The sequence below is a fragment of the Grus americana genome, chromosome 5 (genome assembly GCF_028858705.1).
Source record: "Grus americana isolate bGruAme1 chromosome 5, bGruAme1.mat, whole genome shotgun sequence".
NCBI classification, from domain to species: Eukaryota; Metazoa; Chordata; class Aves; order Gruiformes; family Gruidae; genus Grus; species Grus americana.
The window spans coordinates 20,557,417-20,579,825 of record NC_072856.1 but is presented as its reverse complement, the minus strand read 5'-3'; the positions used below and the strand labels follow the sequence as shown (position 1 = coordinate 20,579,825).

The 22,409-nt window shown below is 41.4% G+C and overlaps 1 protein-coding gene across 6 annotated transcripts in view; it reads left to right on the top strand.

Moving 5' to 3' along the window:
• LRRC56 (leucine rich repeat containing 56) overlaps positions 1 to 22,409 on the top strand; it is a 76,673-nt gene that overhangs the window by 5,014 nt on the left and 49,250 nt on the right. For 2 of the 6 annotated variants that reach the window (XM_054828725.1, XM_054828720.1), the window contains exons 3-4: positions 11,535 to 11,672; positions 12,574 to 12,738. The exons of the other annotated variants lie outside the window; for them this stretch is intronic. In XM_054828725.1, the coding sequence (XP_054684700.1) occupies positions 12,692 to 12,738 (47 nt within the window). In that variant the 5' untranslated portion in view covers positions 11,535 to 11,672; positions 12,574 to 12,691. The remainder of the gene's footprint in view (positions 1 to 11,534; positions 11,673 to 12,573; positions 12,739 to 22,409) is intronic. 6 annotated transcript variants of the gene reach the window in all.

Here is a 22,409-nt window from a genome sequence, read left to right as displayed (position 1 = left end):
ATGTGATAACATCACTGGTCATGAGGTTAAGCTGATATTTGTATGTGGCATTGCTGTCATGCCCATACCTTGGATGTCATCTCTTGGATTTTATTAATAATCGCACTCAATCTGTGGGGAAGACAAGGAGGGATACTTTCCCTTGCTGTTTCACTTCCTCTTTCCTTCAGGCTGGTTACAGCAATTTTTGAGAATTTTTAATATCCTTGGGATGTTCAAACCAGCGTGCTCTTACTGCTATGTCTCCTGAATGTGTTTCAGATCTTGGTTAGGGTTACAATAAATTGTTTTAAGAATACCACCCAGAGATCTGCTCTGAGGCTGGATAGTCATGGGTGACATGGCATGTGGGAGAATATGGGCAGGTATCTAGAGACTTTCTCACCTCCAGTGGTTTGGAAATTCACTCCTGAACAACTACAGGACAATGATAAAATGATAGAATATTTGAAAGGAAAATGCTGTGGCTATTCTAAAGAGGCACAACTTGCTGTGCTGTGCTGGGCCCTGGCCAGTATCTACAAAATACTGCTTGATATTGGGCAAGTACCCTCAGGGGGAAGAGAGGGAAAACAGAGGGACAGGCACTGCAGCTACCCCAACCCCAGCAACAGGCGCTGTGGTTACTCCAGCCCCAGTGACAGACTGCACCAAAAAAAACCAACCCATGCTGGTATCAATCACCCCTATACACAAGAAGAAATACACAAAAAACCCACTTTGTTTAGTAGGGGATTATGATAAACCAGGACCATCACAAGAACAGGAGGAAGAGGCAGAACCAGAGGTAATCACCTGATCCCTGTCCCTGAGTGAGCTGCGAGATATACAAAAAGATTTCAACCGCCATCCAGGCACACACATTGTCACTTGGTGGCTCCGATGCTGGGATAATAGGGCTAGTAGCCTGGGATTAGAGGGCAGGGAGGCCAAGGAGCTAGGATCCCTGTCTAGGGAAGGAGGCATTAACAAAGTGATTGGAAAAAAGAGATGAGGCCTCAGCCTCTGGAGGCAACTTCTGTCAGGCATAAGGGAAAATTATCCCTTCAGTGAAGATGTTGTATGTCATCCAGGCAAGTGGACCACCATGGAGAGAGGTATCTAGTACCTGAGGGAATTAGCTGTGCAGGCGATGGTTCATTATGACCTGGACAATGTGCAGTTACCCACAGATCCAGATGAAGTTCAATGTATACGGCCCATGTGGTGGAAGTTTGTACAGAGTGCACCATTGTCATATGCCAACTCATTGGCCATAATGGACTGGGAAGGTGAGGAGACACCAACAGTGGATGAATGGGGCCCTGAGCAACAGCAAGCCTTTGAACAAATTAAACAGGAAATAGTTCATGCAGTAGCCCTTGGGCCAGTCTGGGCAGGACCAGATGTAAAACATGTTCTACACCACAGCTGGGGAGAATGGCCCTACCTGGAGTCTCTGGCAGAAAGCACCAGGGGAGACTTGAGGTCAAGCCCTGGGGTTTTGGAGTTGGGGGTAAAGAGGATCTGAGGCCAGCTGCACTCCAACTGAAAAAGAGATATTGGCAGCATATGAAGGGGTTCAAGCTGCTTTGGAGGTGGTTGGTACTGAAACACAGCTCCTCCTGGCACCCCGACTGCCGGTGCTGGGCTGGATGTTCAAAGGGAGGGTCCCCTCTACACATCATGCAGCTGATGCTATGTGGAGTAAGTGGGTCACACAGCGGGCTCGAATAGGAAACCCCAATTGCCCAGGAATTCTGGAAGTGATCACGGACTGGCCAGAAGGCAAAGATTTTGGAATGTCGCCAGAGGAGGAGGTGACATGTGCTGAAGCGACCCCACTGTATAATAAACTGCCAGAAAATGAGAAGCCGTATGCCCTGTTCACTGATGGGTCCTGTCGCATTGTGGGAAAGCATGGGAGGTGGAAGGCGCTGTATGGAGTCCTACATGGCAAGTTGTAGAAGCTGCTGAAGGAGAAGGTGAATCGAGTCAGTCTGCAGAAGTGAAAGCCATCCAACTGGCTTTAGACATTGCTGAGTGAGAAAAGTGGCCAATGCTCTGCCTCTGTACTGACTGATGGATGGTGGCAAATGCCCTGTGGGGGTGGTTACAGCAGTGGAAGCAGAGCAACTGGCAGTGTAGAGGGAAACCCATCTGGGCTGCTGCATTGTGGCAAGATATTGCTGCCTGGCTAGAGAAGCTGGTTGTGAAAGTAGGTCATGTGCAAGCCTGCGTACCTGAGAGTCGGGTCACTGAGGAACATCAAAACAACCAGCAGGTGGATCAGGCTGCTAAGATTGAAGTGGCTCAGGTGGATCTGGACTGGCAACATAAGTGTGAATTATAACTCGCTGGGCCCGTGACACCTCAGGCGATCAAGGAAAGGATGCAACATATAGATGGGCTTGTGATTGATCGGTGGACTTGATCGTGGATCCTATTTCACAGGTTATCCGTGAATGTGAAACATGTGCTGCAATCAAACAAGCCAAGTGGTTAAAACCTCTGTGGAGGACAATGGCTGAAATATAAATGTGGGGAGGCATGGCAGATTGATTACATCACACTCCCATAAACCCACCAAGGCAAGTGCCATGTGCTTACAATGGTGGAAGCAACCACCGGATGGCTGGAAACATATCCCATATCCCATGCCACCACCTGGAACACTATCCTGGTCCTTGAAAAGCAAGTCACCCCAGAAAGAATTGAGTCAGACAATGGGACTCATTTCCAAAACAACCTCATAGACACCTGGGCCAAAGAGCATGGCATTGAGTGGGTATATCACATCCCCTGTCGTGCACCAGCCTCCAGGAAGATCGAATGCTGCAATGGACTGCTGAAGACTACAGTGAAAACAATGGTTGATGGGACCCTCAAACATTGGGATACACATTTAGCAAAAGCCACCTGGTTAGTTAACACTAGGGGGTCTACCGATCGAGCTGGCCCTGCCCAATCAAAACTTCCACATACTGTAGAAGGAGATAAAGTCCCATAGTGTGTATGAAGAGTATGTTGGGGGAGACAGTCTGGGTTATCCATGCTTCAAGCAAAGGCAAACACATCCGTGGGACTGCTTTTGCTCAAGGACCCTGGTGCACTTGGTGGGTGATGCGGAAGGATGGGGAAGTCTGATGTGTATCTCAAGGGGATTTGATTTTGGGTGAGAATAGGCAATAAATTAAATTGTGTGATGTTAATTGCCAAATAACCCTGCCATTGTATGTCATTGCTACTATGATTGCTATATGTGGTATCAATGGTATTACAGTAAGAATCACCCAAATTAATGAAGGATGAACTTTGATGAAACCAAGAAAAGTGCCATGATGATGGAATCAGAACTGACTTCAGCAACCAGCACCCAGCAACTTCCTTGAAATTGACATCTTCAAGCTGCAGACCGTGAGCATGGACCGTGCCAGATATACCAGCTGCGAGCTCTGGATGCAACATGCAAAAATCTGACACCACACACCATCTCTCCTGCCCTGAAAGATGGTTACAACAGATGGAGCCCAAAGTCATGGACTAAATGAACTCAACAGACATTTTAGAAGGATGGCCTATAGACCAAGGGAATGATATCTGCGCGCACGTGTGTGTGTATATATATCAAAGACGGGAAAAGTGGTGGTGATTAATTGGACAATGTAGGATCTGAGCGTGACATAGATGGTATACAGTAAGGGGTGGATGATGTCCTGGTTTTCAGCTGGGATAGTTAGTTTTCACAAGAAGCTGGGAGGGGACGCAGCCACGATAGCTGACCCAAACTAGCCAAAGGGGTATTCCATACCATGATGTCGTGCTCAGTTCTTCTCTAAGAAAGGCTAAGAGAGTTGGGGTTGTTCAGCCTGGAGAAGAGAAGGCTCCAGGAAGACCTTATAGCAGCCTTCTAGTACCTGAAGGGGCCTACAGGAAAGCTGGAGAGGGACTGTTTACAAGGCCATGTAGTGATGGGACAAGGGGTAATGGCTTTAAGCTGAAGAGGAGTAGATTTAGATTAGATATTAAGGAGAAATTCTTTACTGTGAGGGTGGTGAGGCACTGGCACAGGTTGCTCAGAGAAGTTGTGGATGTCCCATCCCGGGAAGTGTTTAAGGCCAGGTTGGATGGGGCTTTGGGCAACCTGGTCTAGTGGAGGGTGTCCCTGCCCATGGCAGGGGGGTTGGAACTAGATGATCTTTAAGGTCCCTTCCAACCCAAACCATTCTATGATTCTATATAAGGGGGGGAGCTGGCCGGGGAGGAGGAGGCGCTGCTTGGGGACAGGCTGGGCATTGGGTTCCAGGTGGTGAGCAAATTGCATTGTGTGTATCACCCACTTTGTATATTCTTTTATAAGTATTGTTGTTGTTATTTTCCTCTTCCTTTTTTTTTTCTACTTTTTTTTTCCTGATTCTCCTCGGAGCTGCGTGGTGCTTAGCTGCTGGCTGGGGCTAAACCATGACATCAGGTGACTTACCCAGCTTTTTCATAACGAGGTGGGAGAGTGTCAACTGATGTGAAAAGCTCTTGTCTTAAGCCCCAGATAAAGACAGCAAGGCTAGGTTAAAAGCAGTATTTGTGCAGAGTGGGAAGATCTTACATGTGACAGGAAGGGATAATTAGGGCAACACTAAAGCAAAACTAAATTTGCAGTGAGAGAGGGAACTTTTTTAATATAGTCCCATCTTTACAACTATTGACGCTGCCTTGTATATAATATTTTTAAAAGTGGGTGAAATTTTGAGTCTACATGGGACAGATTAACTTATTCCTTGGTTTTCATCACTTTGCAGAAGATTAATCTTAAACTTCTTGTGCTGTGTGACCACCAGTGGAATACTGTATAATCTATGCAAATCAGTTGACAAATTAGTTTATTCATATAGAAAAGCTTTATTCAGTAATAAAGTACCTTTCCACTGATAACAGAGTATTTCTAATGGCCTCACCCACCAGCACTAAGGAAGATTATTGCTTAGTGACGAATTAGCCCTGATCCACTCAAATTTTGATTTTTTTTTTATCCCCCACCAATATGATTTTGCCATGCTGCTTCTTGCTTTTTAAACATATATATTGCAGACTATATGCAGACACAGTATTGTTTCTTTTTCCAGATGTTAAATATACATTATAAGTTGAGCGCTCCCTGTAGGTAACTTTTCTTTTACTGCACTCAGACTTGCATACAGAGTGGTTGTAGGATGTGCAGTGCTGGTCTTGGGCACTCGGGCTGTCTAGCTGCCTTTCTTTAGCCCAGCTCCAGCAGCTCAGAAATAGTATGCTGAGGTTCATATTTTTAAGTCTTCTCAGTGAAATTGGAAGCTAAAGAAGAAACAACTTGGGCAACTTCATTGTGAGTTTTGACCTATGGGACTTTATGTAACGTGGCTGATGAAGAGGAGAGAGATGTTTAATCCGGTTGTAGACCACCTCTTGCAAAGGTGTTGTGAGGAAAGAATACGCATTTGGGGGAGGCTGGTGGGAATGCTTTTGTTAATACTGTAAATGATACCAGTGGATGCTTTTATCTTGGGTGAGCCAGGTGATGAACTTTGTACTTGGGTTATCCCCCTACTCACCCTGTGTAAAGTTGTTCACATGAATGAGTCTTTTCAGGATTTGGACCTGAAACTGTGGTGCTGAGTTACATTTCTTCTCTGAGTTTGGAGACTATGCATAAGTGCCCATGACATGAAGAGGGGTTTGTGTGCCCTAAAACTTGTCTTGTTTTCCTAACTATATCTGTTGATCTTAAAAAGATACTGACTCTGCAAAATCTTACTTTGTTTATGTCCTTCCTCAGTATGTCCAGTAACATGCCGAGCATCTGCAATTCAAGTAATTGCTGAATTAGGCCTTTTGAATACAAGGAGGGTAAATGAGTGACCTGGCTGATGTTTTAGAAAAGTAATTGTTCAGGTTATTGTCCTTTGAAGGTTAACAGAATATCCAATAGATATTAAGATAACCTGTGAAGTATTAAACATGAGAGCAAATCTTAATTCAGCCTGGCACGATGCCCTTACCTGTAATTCTGTCTTCTGAAATAGGAATAACATATCGGAGGTAAGACCCAAAAAGAGGTATATTAAGCATTTCCTGACAAAGGACTTCATTAAGCTAGTGCTGTGGTTTAAATTAGTATCTGTACCTTGGGAATAGTTGAAAAGGATAATGTTATAGTTGAATACTTTTTATTTTAACAGAGCTGCAACTGCAATGTTAGAATTGCCTAAACTGATTATTTTCCCCAGTCTTCTGCTCCAGTAACATCTACATTTAAGGCAGGATATGAGTGTGTGACAAGCACAGATATGTTGGTTCTTGTGTACCTTGGTATTAGCTATCCATGACAGGACCCCTACATAAGGACAGGAGGATTTTAAATAGAGCAGCCTTGTTTCTCCCTTATTTGACATCTGGACACAGTCGGGTAAAAAATTGTGGCCATAAAGAACCAAATGTAGCTTCCTGATCCCTGGCTACCTTGCTAAAGCTAAAATGGTGAGGGATTTACTCTTATCTCCTTTAACTGAAATGATCATAAGATCATTTGGCAGCTGTCTGGCAGTGAAGGCGTCGGCACCTTGGAGCTCTGTTTTTCCATAATACCTGTTGTTCACCAGTTACCCCCACATCCTACCCCATGCTTTGCTTTTCTTAGGCTGATTGTGGGGAGGAGTGAGGACAGACAGCAGAAGAGCCTCTTGAGAGATTTCCTTGCAGCAGGAAATTCACCTAGATAAGAAAAAGAAAAAAATCTCAATCTATAGCATCTTTCAGTCTCAGCTAAGGATTTAGGTAATACCCATGCTCATTCATAGCCACATAGTGGACTTGCACTGCCAAGTGTATCAATGAATGTTTGTAGCCAAACAGAAATTGGCCACTAATTCCCTCCCACCGCAGGACTCTAAAAAACAAACCCAATTGATATGGTTTATTGTTTCTTTGACACGTAATAATACATATAATAGAGAGAGATCTGCTTTTTATCCTGCTATCAGGACAACATTTGACAAGCTAGCTCCAGAATGATTTAATTTAGAGGCATTTCCAGCACACATGATAAAAAATTTCTCATCACCTTACAACTTCCTCAACAGGATCTGGAAAAGTATTACATATCTTGCTTTTTTAATACATGCAATTTGTAGATATATCTAAGAGAAATGGGTGGCATTTAAATGCATTGCCTTTTTATTTATTACCACTATTGTTTTTTAGAATATTAAGCACCTTTTATCTCAAGGGTGTTGGATCAAACCTAGTCTGGGTTTGTAGCATGCATTTTCTTCTCTGAGATGACTGCTGCTTTGGATGATGCCACAGTTTGAACTCAACTCTGTGCATGGGGGTAATACGAAGTCCATGAAGCTCCCAAGAATTTCCCCAAGGACTGTGCAGGACAAAGATCCCAAGGTTTACCTGTCATGGTCATGGCAACTGTAAAGCAGGATTTACATGTAATATCAAAGGACCATCAGGCACTCTTAGTTTGTAAAACCATAAAAAAGGAAGGCAAACAATATGGCAAATTGGTATGACTGCTTTATGTGCAAATTTGGGTGTTTGAACCAAGGCCTCAAATTGTCTGAACAGTTAAACAAAGCCATCATTGTAAGCATTTGAGTCATTCAGTGTTGTTGAAGTCAGTGAATTTTTAATTACTTTAAATGGGATATTGATATCTTGATATTTCAGCATTCTCATAAAAGCTTTTTTTCTTTAATGGGGCACACAAGCAGATGGATGCTCTTTACAGTGTTTACATGATTCCTTGACATTAAAGTAGCATTACTGAAGTAGTTGTTACCTCCTTCTGCTTAACAAAAACAGATTAAAACAAGATCGTTTAGTCATATACAGAAAAGAAAGATGCCCATTAATATCAGGTCAGATGTTTTATTTTTCAACTTTTCAGAAGTTGCACCTGCTAAAATAGAGTAGTGTGTTGCAGGATGCTTTATATTGCATAAATGTAGCAGGAACTGGTTTTGCCATTAGGGGTGGATTATTGTAACAGTAGTTTCCTGATGACTTCATAGTAAATTCCAGCTGCCCAAACAGTTATTTTCCAGAAGAGGTTATCTGTAGTGCACTTGCACAAAATTACACTTAAAAGGGCACTCATAGTTCCCTTGGGACTTATAAAACAAACCTTTTGTCAAACCCTTAGTAAAAACAGAATTCTTTGTTTTCATTCTGTGGCAGTGGTAACAGTATGGACACTACTGTAATTTGTGATTCTGGATCAAACAAATAAAAATTACATTATGCAGGGCAAGAGAACTGGAAGTCTGCAGTGCAAGCTTCCTATCATGAAGGGATAGACAGCACAATGGTTCTTTAATGTTTTTTCTAGAGAATTTTTAGGCTGGTGATGTAATGATAAGGGTGTACAGATTGCAGTACCCTACCTGGAATGCCACTCTGCCCTGGCCAGTGGAGCTTTTTGAAGGCATGGGTAGCCACAGAGCAGGACAGGATGCTGTTTGAAAAGATGGCCTAAGGGAGTAGAGATTCATTTTTGCATGGGATGTTAATATATAGAGGTATATGTCTTTCCTAGAGTAAATCTGGATTGATTGCTGTTGTTTGGGGGGGGGGGGGGGTGTTTTTAAACAGTAGCCTAATTGCTTGGACGAGCTCTTTAGGTAATGTCTTGAAGGCTGCATTAGAAATTATCATGCCTAGTCACACAATTCAAAGGGTCTTTCCCAGACTTAAGAAGCCATAATTAATATGGTGGCAAACATTTCTGGCAATTCCTGTATTTGAAATGCATATTAATATATATTTAATGAAGAAGACGGGACCCTATCATTGACTCTTCAATAAATCTTGTGGCAGGAAAATCAAATCTTGGAGTTTTACCAGTTCATCGGACCCTAAGAACATCAAATAACTATTCTCTGCCAATTTCTTTCTAGCAAATTACAGTGTTCTGCAGGGATTTGGAATAACATGTTGTTCCAAGGATCATTTAATTTTAATAATGATCTTTATTAGCTGTATTATTCTATATATGTTGAAAATGTCATGCAGTTTTTAATGACTTTTCACAACATGTTTTACCATCATCGTGCTCGCTTTGGGAAGGAGAGTGGCAGCAGTGGGGAAAGTTGGCAGATTAACTGTTTGTGGAATTCAAGATCCTTCCATCTCACTGCTCTGGTCATTGATTTCTCCTGCACTCACTGATTATCTGCTTCTAGTTATCCACATGTGTAAGAGCCTGCCAAGTCAAGACCTATAATGCAAATCCTGCAAAAAATAATTCATTGATTTCTTTCATTCTTTTATTCTTCTCATGTTCACATGCAGGACAAAACCCTATTTTTTTCCAACCATTTTCTCTTTCCCTGACACTCTCATCTACTTACTGGTGTTGCTTTGCTTTCCCATTGAATTCATTGAAAGTCTGTGTTAGGTGCAGTTAGCTTCCATGCTTGTCAGTCCCACAAAGTCTCGTAGGAATGATCTGCATTACCGTTCAGCATATAGATCCAACATATATCCAAAGCGACCCATTTTCTCTGTGGACTAATCTTCAGGTTCATGACTTCTGAGACCTCTTTGATGACTGTGAAGTCTTTCCAGTCCCTGTAAACTGTCCCACTGAGGCTAACACTAGTTTGGGTCAGTGTTTGCTTCTCCTGTGCATTTGACAAAGCCATAGATTTCTCATTTGCTTTTTAGCATTTTAAATGAGTGGGTGAGGTAGCTTTACTGAAATGATTTTACATGTCTCAAAGTCAGGTGGACCTGATGAAAATGAGTGATCTGACTCCAGTATCTGTAGGGGGACATGTGTTCTGCCAGGTTCCCTTCTCACTCCTACAGAGCACTGGAGATTTTGGAGGTTTATGGATTTTTATGTAAGATTGGTACCTCACCACTAGGATTCCTGCACTCTTAGCTCTTCTGTACTCTTCATTTTGAGGATGTTATTTTGATCCATGTTCAGGAGAAGATTCTTTCTTCTCTGGAGAAACTTTTGAAACGATGGAAGCACACAAAAAAAATAGTTTTGTTTGCTGACAATGATTCAATTTGATCCCATACAATTTGTAATGAAAATACTTCTCTTCTCGCTAATCCAATGTTACAATAATTACAAGCAGCAGATCAATAGCAGCATGTATAGAATTGGAAGTGTTACTTCTGATATTAAGCCACAAATTCATCTCCCTGTCAAACCTTAAGTGCTGTATCAACACATATTTCAAAGATTGGAGGATGTTCTGAAATCTAGTAGTGGTTGACTGAAGAAAGGAGAACAATAATTTGTTTTATGCAAGTATATTAACTCTTTACAACCTGAAACTACACAATCCTGCTATTATCTCATTATGTTTTGCACAAACACGTTACATCAGTGATTTCTGACTATTGCTCCTCTTGGCTCCAACAACAAACGGGATTATCTCTAGATAATAATAATCCTCGCTTGAATTAGAAGGAACCACCAGTACTTGCACATGATCCAACACAAGTCTTGTGCAACTGTCAAAGTATTCCAGCATTTATATGGCAGATATTCTAATCCAAGTCAGTTATTGACCAAAATAACTCTTTCTTAGGAAAATAAAGACCACACCAGAGGACCTTCATATCATGTAAGAGTCTTCAATTTCCTTGGACAGCTGATGACTGTTGCAACTCAGTGTACTGACTAAATCATACTGACTCGCTCTAAAGAAATTAGGGGAAAAAAAATCTGAGAAATACTAGAATTCTAATAGAAATTTATGGGTTGTAGTTTTTCTTCCAAAAACTAAGACACATAGTGGTTTTGAGATTACTTTTCCCTCTTAATGGGCAGAAGTATGAAAGTTGTCCTGATACTACTGTGGGCACACTAAGGTTTTAGAAGCTGCAAATGTCACTGCTCAATTCACTTTATGGTGTTTCTTTTATAAGCCATTAAGAAAGATTGAAAGGAGTAATGTGTCTGTGAAGAATTTGTTCTTGAATATGTTTTTTAAGCGTTGAACATTGTTGTGCCTCAGACAGAGCACATGAGAAGTCAGCTTCTTCTCTAGGAATGCTTGCCTGGTACATGCAGTGATCTAGAAAAAGTAGGTTTTGCTTTCTGTGGGTTGCCTCTCCCCACATAAGCATATGGAAGGAGTACTTAGGAGTGTGAGGTTTTGGTTCCTCTCTTCCTAATGCTAGGAGAACCTGCAGGGAGAGATTTGGTGGGTCATTATTTTGTTGTTGTTGGTCTTCAGAGAAGGGCTGCTATTTTTTCTGACAGCACTGAGTCCTTTGAATTTCTTTTGCTAGTACAGAGATGAAGACTTTTGACAGGACGTGAGTAGTCAGAGCAAGAAGTCTCTCTGGTGTAAACCTTTCTCACCCGCTAACCGGTCAGTCCTCTTGAGTAGAGATGACTAGCTGAGCAGTCAGAACTTCTATTTTCCCTAACAGAAATCACTCCTGTGTTTAACTGTTTATTAGTAGGAGGGGGAATGAAGGTGTTAATTTTACGTCTGAAGCCTTATTAGCCACTTCTAATTAGCTTGATTATTTAATTTTTCCAGCATTAAGTATTGCTTCACAGCGGAGAACAGAGGAAAACTGCAGATGTGCCTTCAGCAGAGAGAAAAGGTTTTTCTCTAGTCTAGCCTCTTGTTGTTACAACGTTTCCAGCTGTGGTATTTCCTTGCTGCCAAGTAGTGGTAAGTAGCTGTATAAATCATTGTAATGCTTGTACCATTTGGGTACAGCCAACTGCCCAATTGCTTTTTAACTCTAACAGGTGTACATATGCTTATTCTCATATTTCAAAGTTAATTGTTAATATTTCTGTAAAAGGAATAGCTTTGGGAATTGAAGAATGGACACTTCTGAAGTGCTTAATCTTCAAACTTCAGATTTCATTCGTCACTTGAAGCATACACAGTTTTGTTTAAATTGTATTTTAATTTTATTTTCTCCAAGACTCTCTTCAAAACTACAAGTCAGTAGCCATGGCCTGCCTGACCCAGAAGGCAGTGGGTAATTGTGCAGGTATGTTTAATTTAGGACAGGAAACACAGACTGCTGCTGTCCGTGCTACCTACAGGCAGAGCTCAAAATGCTGGAGAGAAGCGGTGACATGTATTGGTGCTGGCACTTGCAGCCTGGAGCCCTGCAGAGTTTTACTGAGTGCTGTTTGCATTTCTCAAGAGGGGATGGGTAGGTAGAAGGCCCATGTGGATGGGAAGTTCATTGCCACTGGAGAAGGATGAGTGGAGTAGTGAGAAGACTGGAAAGGACTAGTGTCCTGATTTTTTTGTTCTTGACAACCTTCTTTGTACAGAGCCATAGGTATGCCTGGCTTTTCATATAACTGCAAACAATAGTTTGCTGTAAAAGCTTACACTCAAAGCTGAATGAGATATGGGACTAGGATAGCTCTTGAGGGTGAAGAAAAGGAAGAATATATGTTATGTGATGCATTGCTTTGGGTTCTTTCTGAGAAACCTGTATCTCCATAGGCACTTGCTGACTTTCAAAGGGGTCAAAATAGATTTTGCTAAAGGGAAAATAATGAATACAGGGAAAAAATCAGACTGATTGTTATCCTTTTGTTCAAAGCATATTGAGATGAACCTGAAGTGGAATCCTGGCAGAGTTTGTTGTCCAGCCTCAGCTGCAGTCCGGGTGGCTGATATGAGTTGGCAAGGCAACCTAAATCCCAGTCCACTGATTAAAGATGACAGAGAGCTACTTATGGATGAATACCTTTCCCCCAGGAAACTGGTGAGCAGACATCCAACTTTTTAATGAAGTATAAGAGGCAAACTGGCATATACAGAGCTGTATTAACTTAACCTTCCAGCTGCTCTTGTGATGATTGTAGATTGTTGCGTATCTGACAGACTTCTGCATAAAGTAGATTCTGTTTTATGGAAATTTATCAAATGTTTGTCCTCCTTTCACTTTGTTTCCTATCAAAAATATTCCCAGCATGAATGCTGCTGTCTTTATTGCCAGATTTCTTGAAGCAGCATGAAGAAAAGTACGGGTAGCATAATTATAATTGAAACAGATCTCATTAATGCCATCTGAAGTACCTTGTGTTTTAGCATTAGAAAAAGCTTTTTACATTAACCTTGCTCTAGAGATTGGAAATGTAACTTTAAAAGCACAACTTTTTTCTGAATTAGTGAAATCTGTTCTGCTAAGAAGCCAATTAAAATATTCTGCAAGTGCTATAAGTACTTTATATATATGTCAAAGTGTGTGAAATTTCAAATCACATTTGAAAGCCATGTTCCTTTTTGACCACAGGAAATGTTTTTGGCATGCAGCCTGTTGAAATAGAGTAACATGCTGGAATCTCTCGTGAAGGAATACTTGGTTGCATATTGTGCTGTATTTGCTCAGGACTAATTAAGGGTGAAATCCTTTAGGACATGTAGCAGCTGAGAAAATAACCTCACTTATCCCTGCTAAAGGAAGGGAGAGCTGAGAGCAGAAGTTAAGGGGAGAAGCTGCAGGTTTCTGTGTTGCAGAGCTGGATAGAAATTAGTGAAAGACAGATGGGGCCAAGGCTGTGGTTCGGATGCTCCAAGTGGGCAGAGTGGTGATCGTGGTATCCGTAATCCTCTGTGCATCCACTGCACTGGTGGAAAGGCACTAGCTTGTGCAGGGAGCACATTCCAGTTGTAGGTTTACACCACTCCCTAACAATTTTGACTGTGTGCTGCAGATTAGACAGCAAGTTGTTCTCAGAACTACTCTTCCCTTAGTAGCTAAGTCATTTAGTGTTTATAAAATGTTTGGAGATGCCAAAATCACTTTCTGCAGAGTGTATATTTTAAGCTTTCTGGAGAAAAATTGATATATGATCTTAAGATCTATGTCATTCACTTTCCTTTGGCTCATGTGAACCTCTGACAACTCCTTGGTCTTTTTTTAAAATCTGGCATAGATTTTGACCAGTCTAATGTGCTTGTGGCCTATAATACCTTGTATAAATCCAATGGGAAGCTCTCAGATTAGTATGTTTTCTTAGGGCATGAACCAAAGCCCGTTAAAGTAACCAAAAGAGCTGCCCTCTGACTTCAATAAACTCTGAATTAAACCCTTAGGAAGTTCTTTTGTTGGCATGAAATTCTTCTCTCTCTGAAGCTCTGCTGCTTTTAGTTCACAGTAAATTGTAAGCAGAAAAGTCTATGTAAGGCAATGTTACCCACATCCCATTATGTTGCAGTTCATTGTTTTGTAATATATTTTTAAATACTGATCAGAAGTTAAATTCTCCCACAATTCTAGACTTTTTTAAAAGGGGAAAAACCCCTTTATTATTCATATGTACCTTCTTGAACTTAATTGAGTCTTGCCTCTTTAAGATCATGTGTATTAACGTGTAAGGAATTCCATTTCAAAGACCCTTTTAAATGGATGCACACTGTCCTACTAATTTTTCTGGACACAGTTATTTCCTGGCCCTGGAACCCAACATTTGTGTTGTCATAGCTGGGATACTTCCTGCTCAGAGGCAAAATTATATGGCATTGTCAAGGAAACATTAACAAAGTTTGTAGCTTGTTTTAATAACATACCAAATCTATCTATTCTTTGACCTTTATGCTGATCAAATGGAAACCACTGCTTCCGTAAATTTACTTCCTCTGGATTTGCAAATGTAAAAATAGAGACACTGTTCAAACATTTAATCTGAAACAAGTTTTTTCACATGCATATTTTTTAAGGAACCACATGCCATTGACAACCAAATGGTTTGAAAGGTTGTTTTGCTTAAATCAATACACTTGCAATACATTCTTGATTGTCTTTTAGTTGTGAATATTTTAGGAGTTATTGATTGTATTTGCTGAAGTGCTCTGAGAAGGAAACTAATAGATTTTTAAAATACATGCTCATTAAAGTAAAATTATTATACATTCAAATAAGGACACAGGCCTCAGTTCTGCAGTGTTGTGTAGACAGATTTCTGGACACCTGATGGAGGTTCCTGAGGAAGGTTTTTTGTTCTGAGATATATACTGAGCTTTACTCCTTGCCCTTGCAATGTTCTGTCTTGCACCAGTTGAATTTGAGGTCGGGGAGGCTGGAAGGTCTAGCTGTGCAGAATCTGTGAAAATTGGGTGCCTTGGATTGCAGCTTGCAGCCTTGTGTCTGCCTGCACATTTTACTCATTTTGTCCTTTTTCCAGGGGGATAGCAATCTATTTAGAAGTAAAAACATTAGCAGTCTCCATTAGCAGTCTTCATTATTAAGGACTCTCTAAAAGGTGTGATACTTGTATTCCTTCACTTTTTTTCTACTTGCTGGGTCATTTTCTTCCAAAGAGAGAAAAGCTTGGCTTAAACTGATTCTTCTTTTCTTTCTTTTTTTCTTCTTTCTTTTCTTTTATTTTTGCCTTGTTGGACCCCATAGCACATAAGACAACTTCTATAAAACCATTTGTCCCTTGCTCATTCTCTTCCTCTCCATAGTGGATCATTACCTCACCTCACTTAAATCTTATGCTCACTCACTACAGGGTTTGTGGTCTTCTGTAGCCTTGTTTCAGACATAACGTTCACTTTGAAATCCTGTGTGATTCTGTATCCCCCTTATACTAATCACATCTTCTGTAGTTTCTGCTTGTTGCCATCTCTCTTGCTGCGATGTCATGTAGTGCCCTTTTATATTTGAATACTCTTCATCAAAACTACACGTCAAAAGCTTTTGATGCAAGGTTTGGTATCATTAGGTGTTCTTTTTATGCTTTCTGCTAGTATCAATGTCAATTTTCTGTTGTACTGTTTAATCTTCATGTATACAAATAGGCATTCTTGCTTATCTATTTGTACCTGTCCTGTTAATATTCCCAGCTCCCTGTTCTGCCTGTACTTGTGTTGTGCTTACATGTTGTTGTTGGATGTTGTAGAGTACCAGGGTGAGCAAATTCTACATTCTCCCTTTGTTCTGAAAACAGGCTATTAATGGGCAATACGTTGCAATTAATTTTTAACTTTATTAGGGCTGTGGCACAGATTTCTCATTAAGTGTGAGGGAACTGAAATTAAGGGCTCCACCTGTCTTGAATCAGATTTTTATTCTGTTCTATTAACCCCCATCCTCTCCCCACCGTTTGCAAAGGATCTTTTCCTGACTTCCACAAAAAGCATTCCACTTCTCAGAATAAACTCATTTTACAAGGTCAAATGTCTTCCAGATACTGTCACGTTATCAAAACTAATCACATTTGTGTGTGATCTTTAGAGAAGAAAGGAAATATTCTTCTTATTTCACTATTTATTGATCCTGCTCCAGTTAATCATGTTTTCTAAACTTAGGAACACGTGTTCGGAAGTGGTGTTTAGTTTTGTTGCTCAGGAGGTTAGGGTGTATTTCATATGGTGGGCACTCATTCTCATGGGGAGAAGAAAATCCTGGAGGGTCCTGGAACAACAGATTGGATTCTTGCTGAAATGACTCAATCATTTCCTTTTCTTCCTTGGCAGAAAGTTTTCCTCTCAGTTGTAAGTTTGAGGAAAAAAACCTAGAGCTCAAGGAAGGAAGTGCAAAATCTTGATAAATTAAGTGGAGTCAAGGAGGTGGAAGTGACTGAATTTGGATCTGCTGAATCCTTCATTAGAATTGTATAATCATTTGAAAAATAATTAAGAAAAAGATTTGAAGGGACTTCTGGAGGTCTTCCAGTTCAATCTTCAGCTTAAAGCACAGCTAGTTTCAAAGTTAGATCAGATTGCTCAAGGTAGCAGATAATAGTAAACATAATACTGTGAACGGGAAAAAAATTAAAGCCTCATTTAATTTCAGAGCTTTCCTTTTATATGTTCTTATCCTAACACTAATGCCTTTACTATAGTGAAGGGCTGTAGTTGTTATATTAGTGTTCGTCTTGCTACTTAGGCATCTGATGTTTTACATTCAAATTTTCACATCAGGAGTCTTTATATTTATATGCATACATGTACATATGCATGCCTTTACATGAAAAAAACAGATTTTCATTTGCACAGCTGGTTAGCTAACATAAAATGGGGAGCTGAACTACAGACAGCAAGACTGGGCAGAGGCCTATCCATGTAGATCTGTTCGTGTGACTTGGAGGCTTCGGCACAAGAATAAAGACATTTTTACTAATGCATCCACCACTACTTAAATTTCATAATTATTGCCCTCATCTACACTTTTCATACAAGCCAAGAAGATATCTCTTTATCACAGATTGAATGCCTAGCTAATCTCTTCACCTGAGCTGAGAGAAGAATGTATTTATAAGTGTATGCAGAAAGTAGTGAAATACAGTGAAATATTGTAATTATGGGCATCTGCAGCATGTAGCCATTTTGAAAGAAAGATTGCATATGGGATCACAGGGAAGCTCTGTTCCTTCTAATTGAAAATCCCTTGACTTAGAATCACTCAAAACCTTGTTAACATTCTAGTAATTTTCTTCTTAGAAGAAATATTTTGTCATACTTGTAGCAACATTCATTTTTTTTTGTGCAGGGAGAGATTATACTTGGGTTGGGAATTTGAAATAAAATCTGTGCAAAAAACAGTGAACACATGAATGGACATGAATCTAGTATTTGCATACAGGTGTAGTATTAAAAGAAAATAAGCTCACCACTCAGGAATTCCTGTCTTAGCCAAATTAACCAGGATCAGCAAAATAAATGCACAGCTGGAAATGCTTCTCTGACAGCTGCACGCAACATGCTCTCCAGCAACATATCTACTTTTCTTAGAGTATGTGAAAAGTCTAGGGAAGAGAGAAGAAATCAGTTGTATACACCAGCTTTAATTGAACAGATATTATTTGCCATTTAAGGAATGCATAGAGAGCTGCAAGTGTGACTTGAACTGGATTTCCCAGCATCCCCAGGTGACTGTTCTGCCAGTTGGGAAGCTCTGCAAGCACTGAAGTATTTTTCACTTACAATTTTTTACAGAATACTTATTGGCTCTTCTTGTCAGTTGGAGGAAAAGCTTTCCAAACTAGTGCATGCTCTCCAGTTAGATATTGGCCAGACATTTTGCATTATGGAAATGGTCTGTGAGCCATCATAGAGTTGCTTCTTAAAATACTGGCTAAATTATTTACCAATAGCTTCTGCATGATCTCATGGAAAATAGTTTTCCTTTAAATTTTGAAGGAGGTGCAAAATGTAAAGTGAACTTTATTCATCTTTGTTTTACTTATCATTTATTCATCTTCAAAGAGTTGTGCAGTGCTTTACTGTGGAAATTTATCCTTTCAAATAAACAAATTTAGGGTGGAGTACAATGCTTGCTGCCCAGAATCTAGCTCTCAGGCAACCTTCTTGAACATCATGTGCTAGAAAGATTTTGATGTTTGATTCTTCAGAAAATATCTTCCTTCTCTATCTAACCAATACTTACTGCACTGGGCAGTAGATGGGTGGCAAGCAGAATCCTCTCTGGACACCAGTAATCAGCCTGGAATTATAGTTAGTTTTTTCAAGGTATCTTTTTGATGTAAAATAACTATGAGTACATCAAACTCTTTGCCTAGAACAGATCCTTGGTCCCCTTTTTGCCTGCTCTACATTGAGGCTGAGCAGCTGTAAACAGCCAAAGAAATCCTTAGATGACACAGCACCTTCATGGCTGTAAGCATTCCTGGGGCACAGGCAGAAAGACCTTCTGTCCCTGTCTGGCAAAGCAGCCCTTTGAGCTGTGGGCAGGCAGTCATTACCTGAAGCTACAGTGGGACGCCTCTGAATTAGGGCAGGAGCCTCTCCTAGACCTGGCATGGCCCTAAGAATGAAGAGATGCAGAGCACCTTAGCATCACTTCTACTGGTATGGTGCCAGACATCTCTCTGTCCAAGCTGATGATCCCTTCAGTGTGTTTGACTGTGATGGTTTTTTTCTTTTGCTACCCAATAACAGCAAAATTCTTCCTAAATATCCCTTCTTTTCAATTTTGATGAAGGTTCCTGTGCTTTGAAATTAAACATCAACATAAAAAGGAGATCTTGCTAAATACGTGTCATCTTTATTTTAAATGTTTCCACGTCCTTCCCTAAATCTGCCCCAGATCTTCCTGGTGCCAGAATTTTAGCTGTGACACATGAGATGTATCACATTTTCAGCTGTACCAGTATGCCAAGAAAGGTGTCTGGGGAGTAGGAGTGTCCTAACTATCTTCCACAGGAACCGTTCACCATGTAACCTTCTCTTGAACTGCTGCCCTGGCATTTTGCTTGATAACTAGCTTGCAGTGAACACCTGGGGTCTCTGTGCTTCTGCTGCCTTTACATGAGCTCATATCCTCAACCCCAGAGCATTTCTCATTTCCTTCATGTAGTATGATAGCTTTTGCATCCCATGGCCAATCAGTTCCAAACTGTCCAAGCATCTCCTCAGCATCAGCAGATGGAAGGACAGTGATTTTCACAGAGACTCTTCGAAAAGCAGAATGGGGAAGTGGGGACCAAGAGCACATCTGTGAGTCTGTCACATCTGGTTAGCACACACTTCAAGGCAGCTATCTATAGGTCAAAGAGCTGGTGATGGCAGCCAATAACCCTTTCCAGCACTGGAGCCACAGCTCTGCCTGTTGCAGTACAAAATATGGATGTGCTAAGCAGCTCATCTCTCAGACAGGGGGAAAAAAGTACAAATTACGGATGAAAGAGGAAAAGGAGGCCAAAGCAGCACACCACACTGGTAATCCCTGATATGAGGAGAAGGAATAGGGAACCCTAGAAGAGGAGAGAATATAACTTTATGCAGCTTTTATGCATGGATTTTGAAAAAGGAGAACAAGGAGCAGAACTGTAAAAGAAGAATGTCTAGAATATAGCAGGGAGAAGGACAATGTGCAGGGAACTTGCAGACAGCAAAGGAGAAAGACAAAGGCTCCTTCTGGTGCCAGGACCTTCTGCAACTCTACTGAAAGCGTATGGCTCTTAGCTTATTACTTGTTCTGAGACTTCTTCCTGCTCTGTCTTCTAATGATGTAGGCTCTTAAGACTATTTTGATGGGGAGGGGGCAGGTATTTTTCAGATGAAGCTTCTTTAATGACAATAAGCTTGTGTCCAAGTCCAGCAATCCAAGTTGTGTGCCAGGATGTCAGCTAGCTCTCATTTCTCACATACTCTCATGCTGTATGACAGACAGTGTCATCTGCTGAAAAGGATTACTGCAAAATGTGTCTTGCAGTGAAGGATCTTGTGTTTACTTGAGGGGAGGAAGCAGTCTGTAGTTGGTAAGCTTGCCTTCTTTGCAGGAGCAAAACTCTTCCTGTGGTGGCTGCTGGGGATAGAAAGTAAATTTCTGGATGCCACTGGGGACTCCCAAGTTTTCACCTTAGACCTTTGTTTCTCATATTCTAGTGGGGAGGCAAGAAAGTCTAGAAGCTTTCTTAGACTCAACCTGCTTAAAATCACAGTTTAAAAAAATAAGATAAAAAATAATTTTAAACACAGTGTTTTAAGGACAATTCAAAAGCAGTTGCTTTTGAATAATTCTGTTTCTTAGGAGTCCAAATCAAGATCTGTGGTGGGTTGGCCCTGGCTGGAGGCCAAGTGCTCACCAAAGCTGCTCTATCACTCCCCCTCCTCAACTGCACAGGGGAGAGAAAATATGATGAAAGGCTTGTGTGTCGATATAGGGACAGGGAGAGATCACTCACCAATTAAAAAAAAAAAAATTAATCTAATTTATTGCCAAGCAAAACAGAGTAGAGTAATGAGAAATAAAATCAAATCTTAAAACACCTCTCCCTACCTCTCCCTTCTTCCCAGGCTCAACTTTTCTCCCAATTTCTCTGCCTACTCCCCCGCAACAGCAGAGAGGGACGGGGAATGGAGATTGTGGTCAGTTCGTCACACGCTGTCTCTGCTGCTCCTTCCTCCTCAGGGGGAGGACTCCTCACACTCTTCCCCTGCTCCATTGTGGAGTCCCTGTCATGGGAGACAGTCCTCCACAAACTTCTCCAATATGAGTCCTTCTCATGGGCTGCAGTTCTTCATGAACTGCTCCAGCATGGGCCTCTTCAGGAACAGACTCACAAGTCCTGCGAGCAAACCTGCTCCAGCCTGGACTCCTCTCTCCATGGGGCCACAGGTCCTACCAGAAGCTTGCTCTAGCACGAGCTTCCCACAGGGTCACAGCCTGCTTTGAGTGCCTCCACCTGCTCTGGCGTGGGGTCCTCCATGGGCTGCAGGTGGAATCTCTGCCCACTATCATCCTCCATGGGCTGCAGGGGGACAGCCTGTCTCACCATGGTCTTCTCCACGGGCTGCAGGGGAATCTCTGCTCTGGTGCCTCAAGCACCTCCTTCCCCTCCTTCACTGACCTTGATGTCTGCAGAGTTTCTCACATCTTCTCACTCCTCTCTCTGGCTGCAAAAACTGCTGCTCCTTTTTTTTTTTTTTTTTCTCCTTCTTAAATATGTTATCACAGAGGCACTACCACTGTTGCTGAGTGGCTCAGCCTTGGCCAGCAGTGGGTCTGTCTTGGAGCCAGTTGGCATTAGCTCTGTCAGACGTAGGAGAAGCTTCTAGTAGCTTCTCACAGAAGGCACCCCAGTAGATTCCCCCACTACCAAAACCTTGCCACACAAACCCAATACAAGACCTTACAAAGGGAGCCAGTTTTTCAAGGAGGGATGTTCAGTCTTTTCAGGAAACCATGCCCTTTCAAACTGTCATCTCAGTTACACTCAGACTATGTTTGGTCCTTTGTAAGAGGATGTGGAACCATCAGAGTAAATGAAGTTGCGGTTGCTTGTGCACAATACAAATTTTACTTGATGAGTAGGAATGTCGCAACTGCTGTTTTTCCCGGCAAAATGAACTGGATGTTCTTGTGGTTATTTTTTCTTCCCAAAACTCATAAACAGTGGTGGTCCTACACATTCCCTTCTAATGCATAATTTCCCCCTTATTAAACACACTCAAGAATGTTGTAACTTTTTAATAGTAAGCAAACTTGTCTCCTGTATGTGGAGTTTGTTGAATGACTTCCTGCCTTCATCTTAAATAGAGGGGCAAAAGGCAGGTGGCAATACTTCTTTCAACCCACAATGTTAATTGCATCATTGAGGAGGAAACACTGATGCCAGGGTCAGCCATTTCTTTGAAGTGGACTTTTTTAGCCCCACGTCCTAACTCTTTTGACACAGAAAGGTGAAAATTTAGCAGTTATATTGCTATGCATAGCATCAGCTCTTTCAGGCAGTTATTGTGAGACAAAAGCCTGGTTTCTCATCTCTCAAGGGGTGTTTCAGACCTCTCCATGAACCACTAATCCATCAGGCAGAAAGGATACAGTTCAATCCTGGTCTGTTTTGTTGAAGTAATACATGGAAGGACCCACTAAGCACCCAAAGCTGATGCAAAGGAGGTGGTGGGACATGCAGCCTGGATGAGGGAAGCTGGGGAGAGAGGAGCTGGGTCACAGCAGGAAGG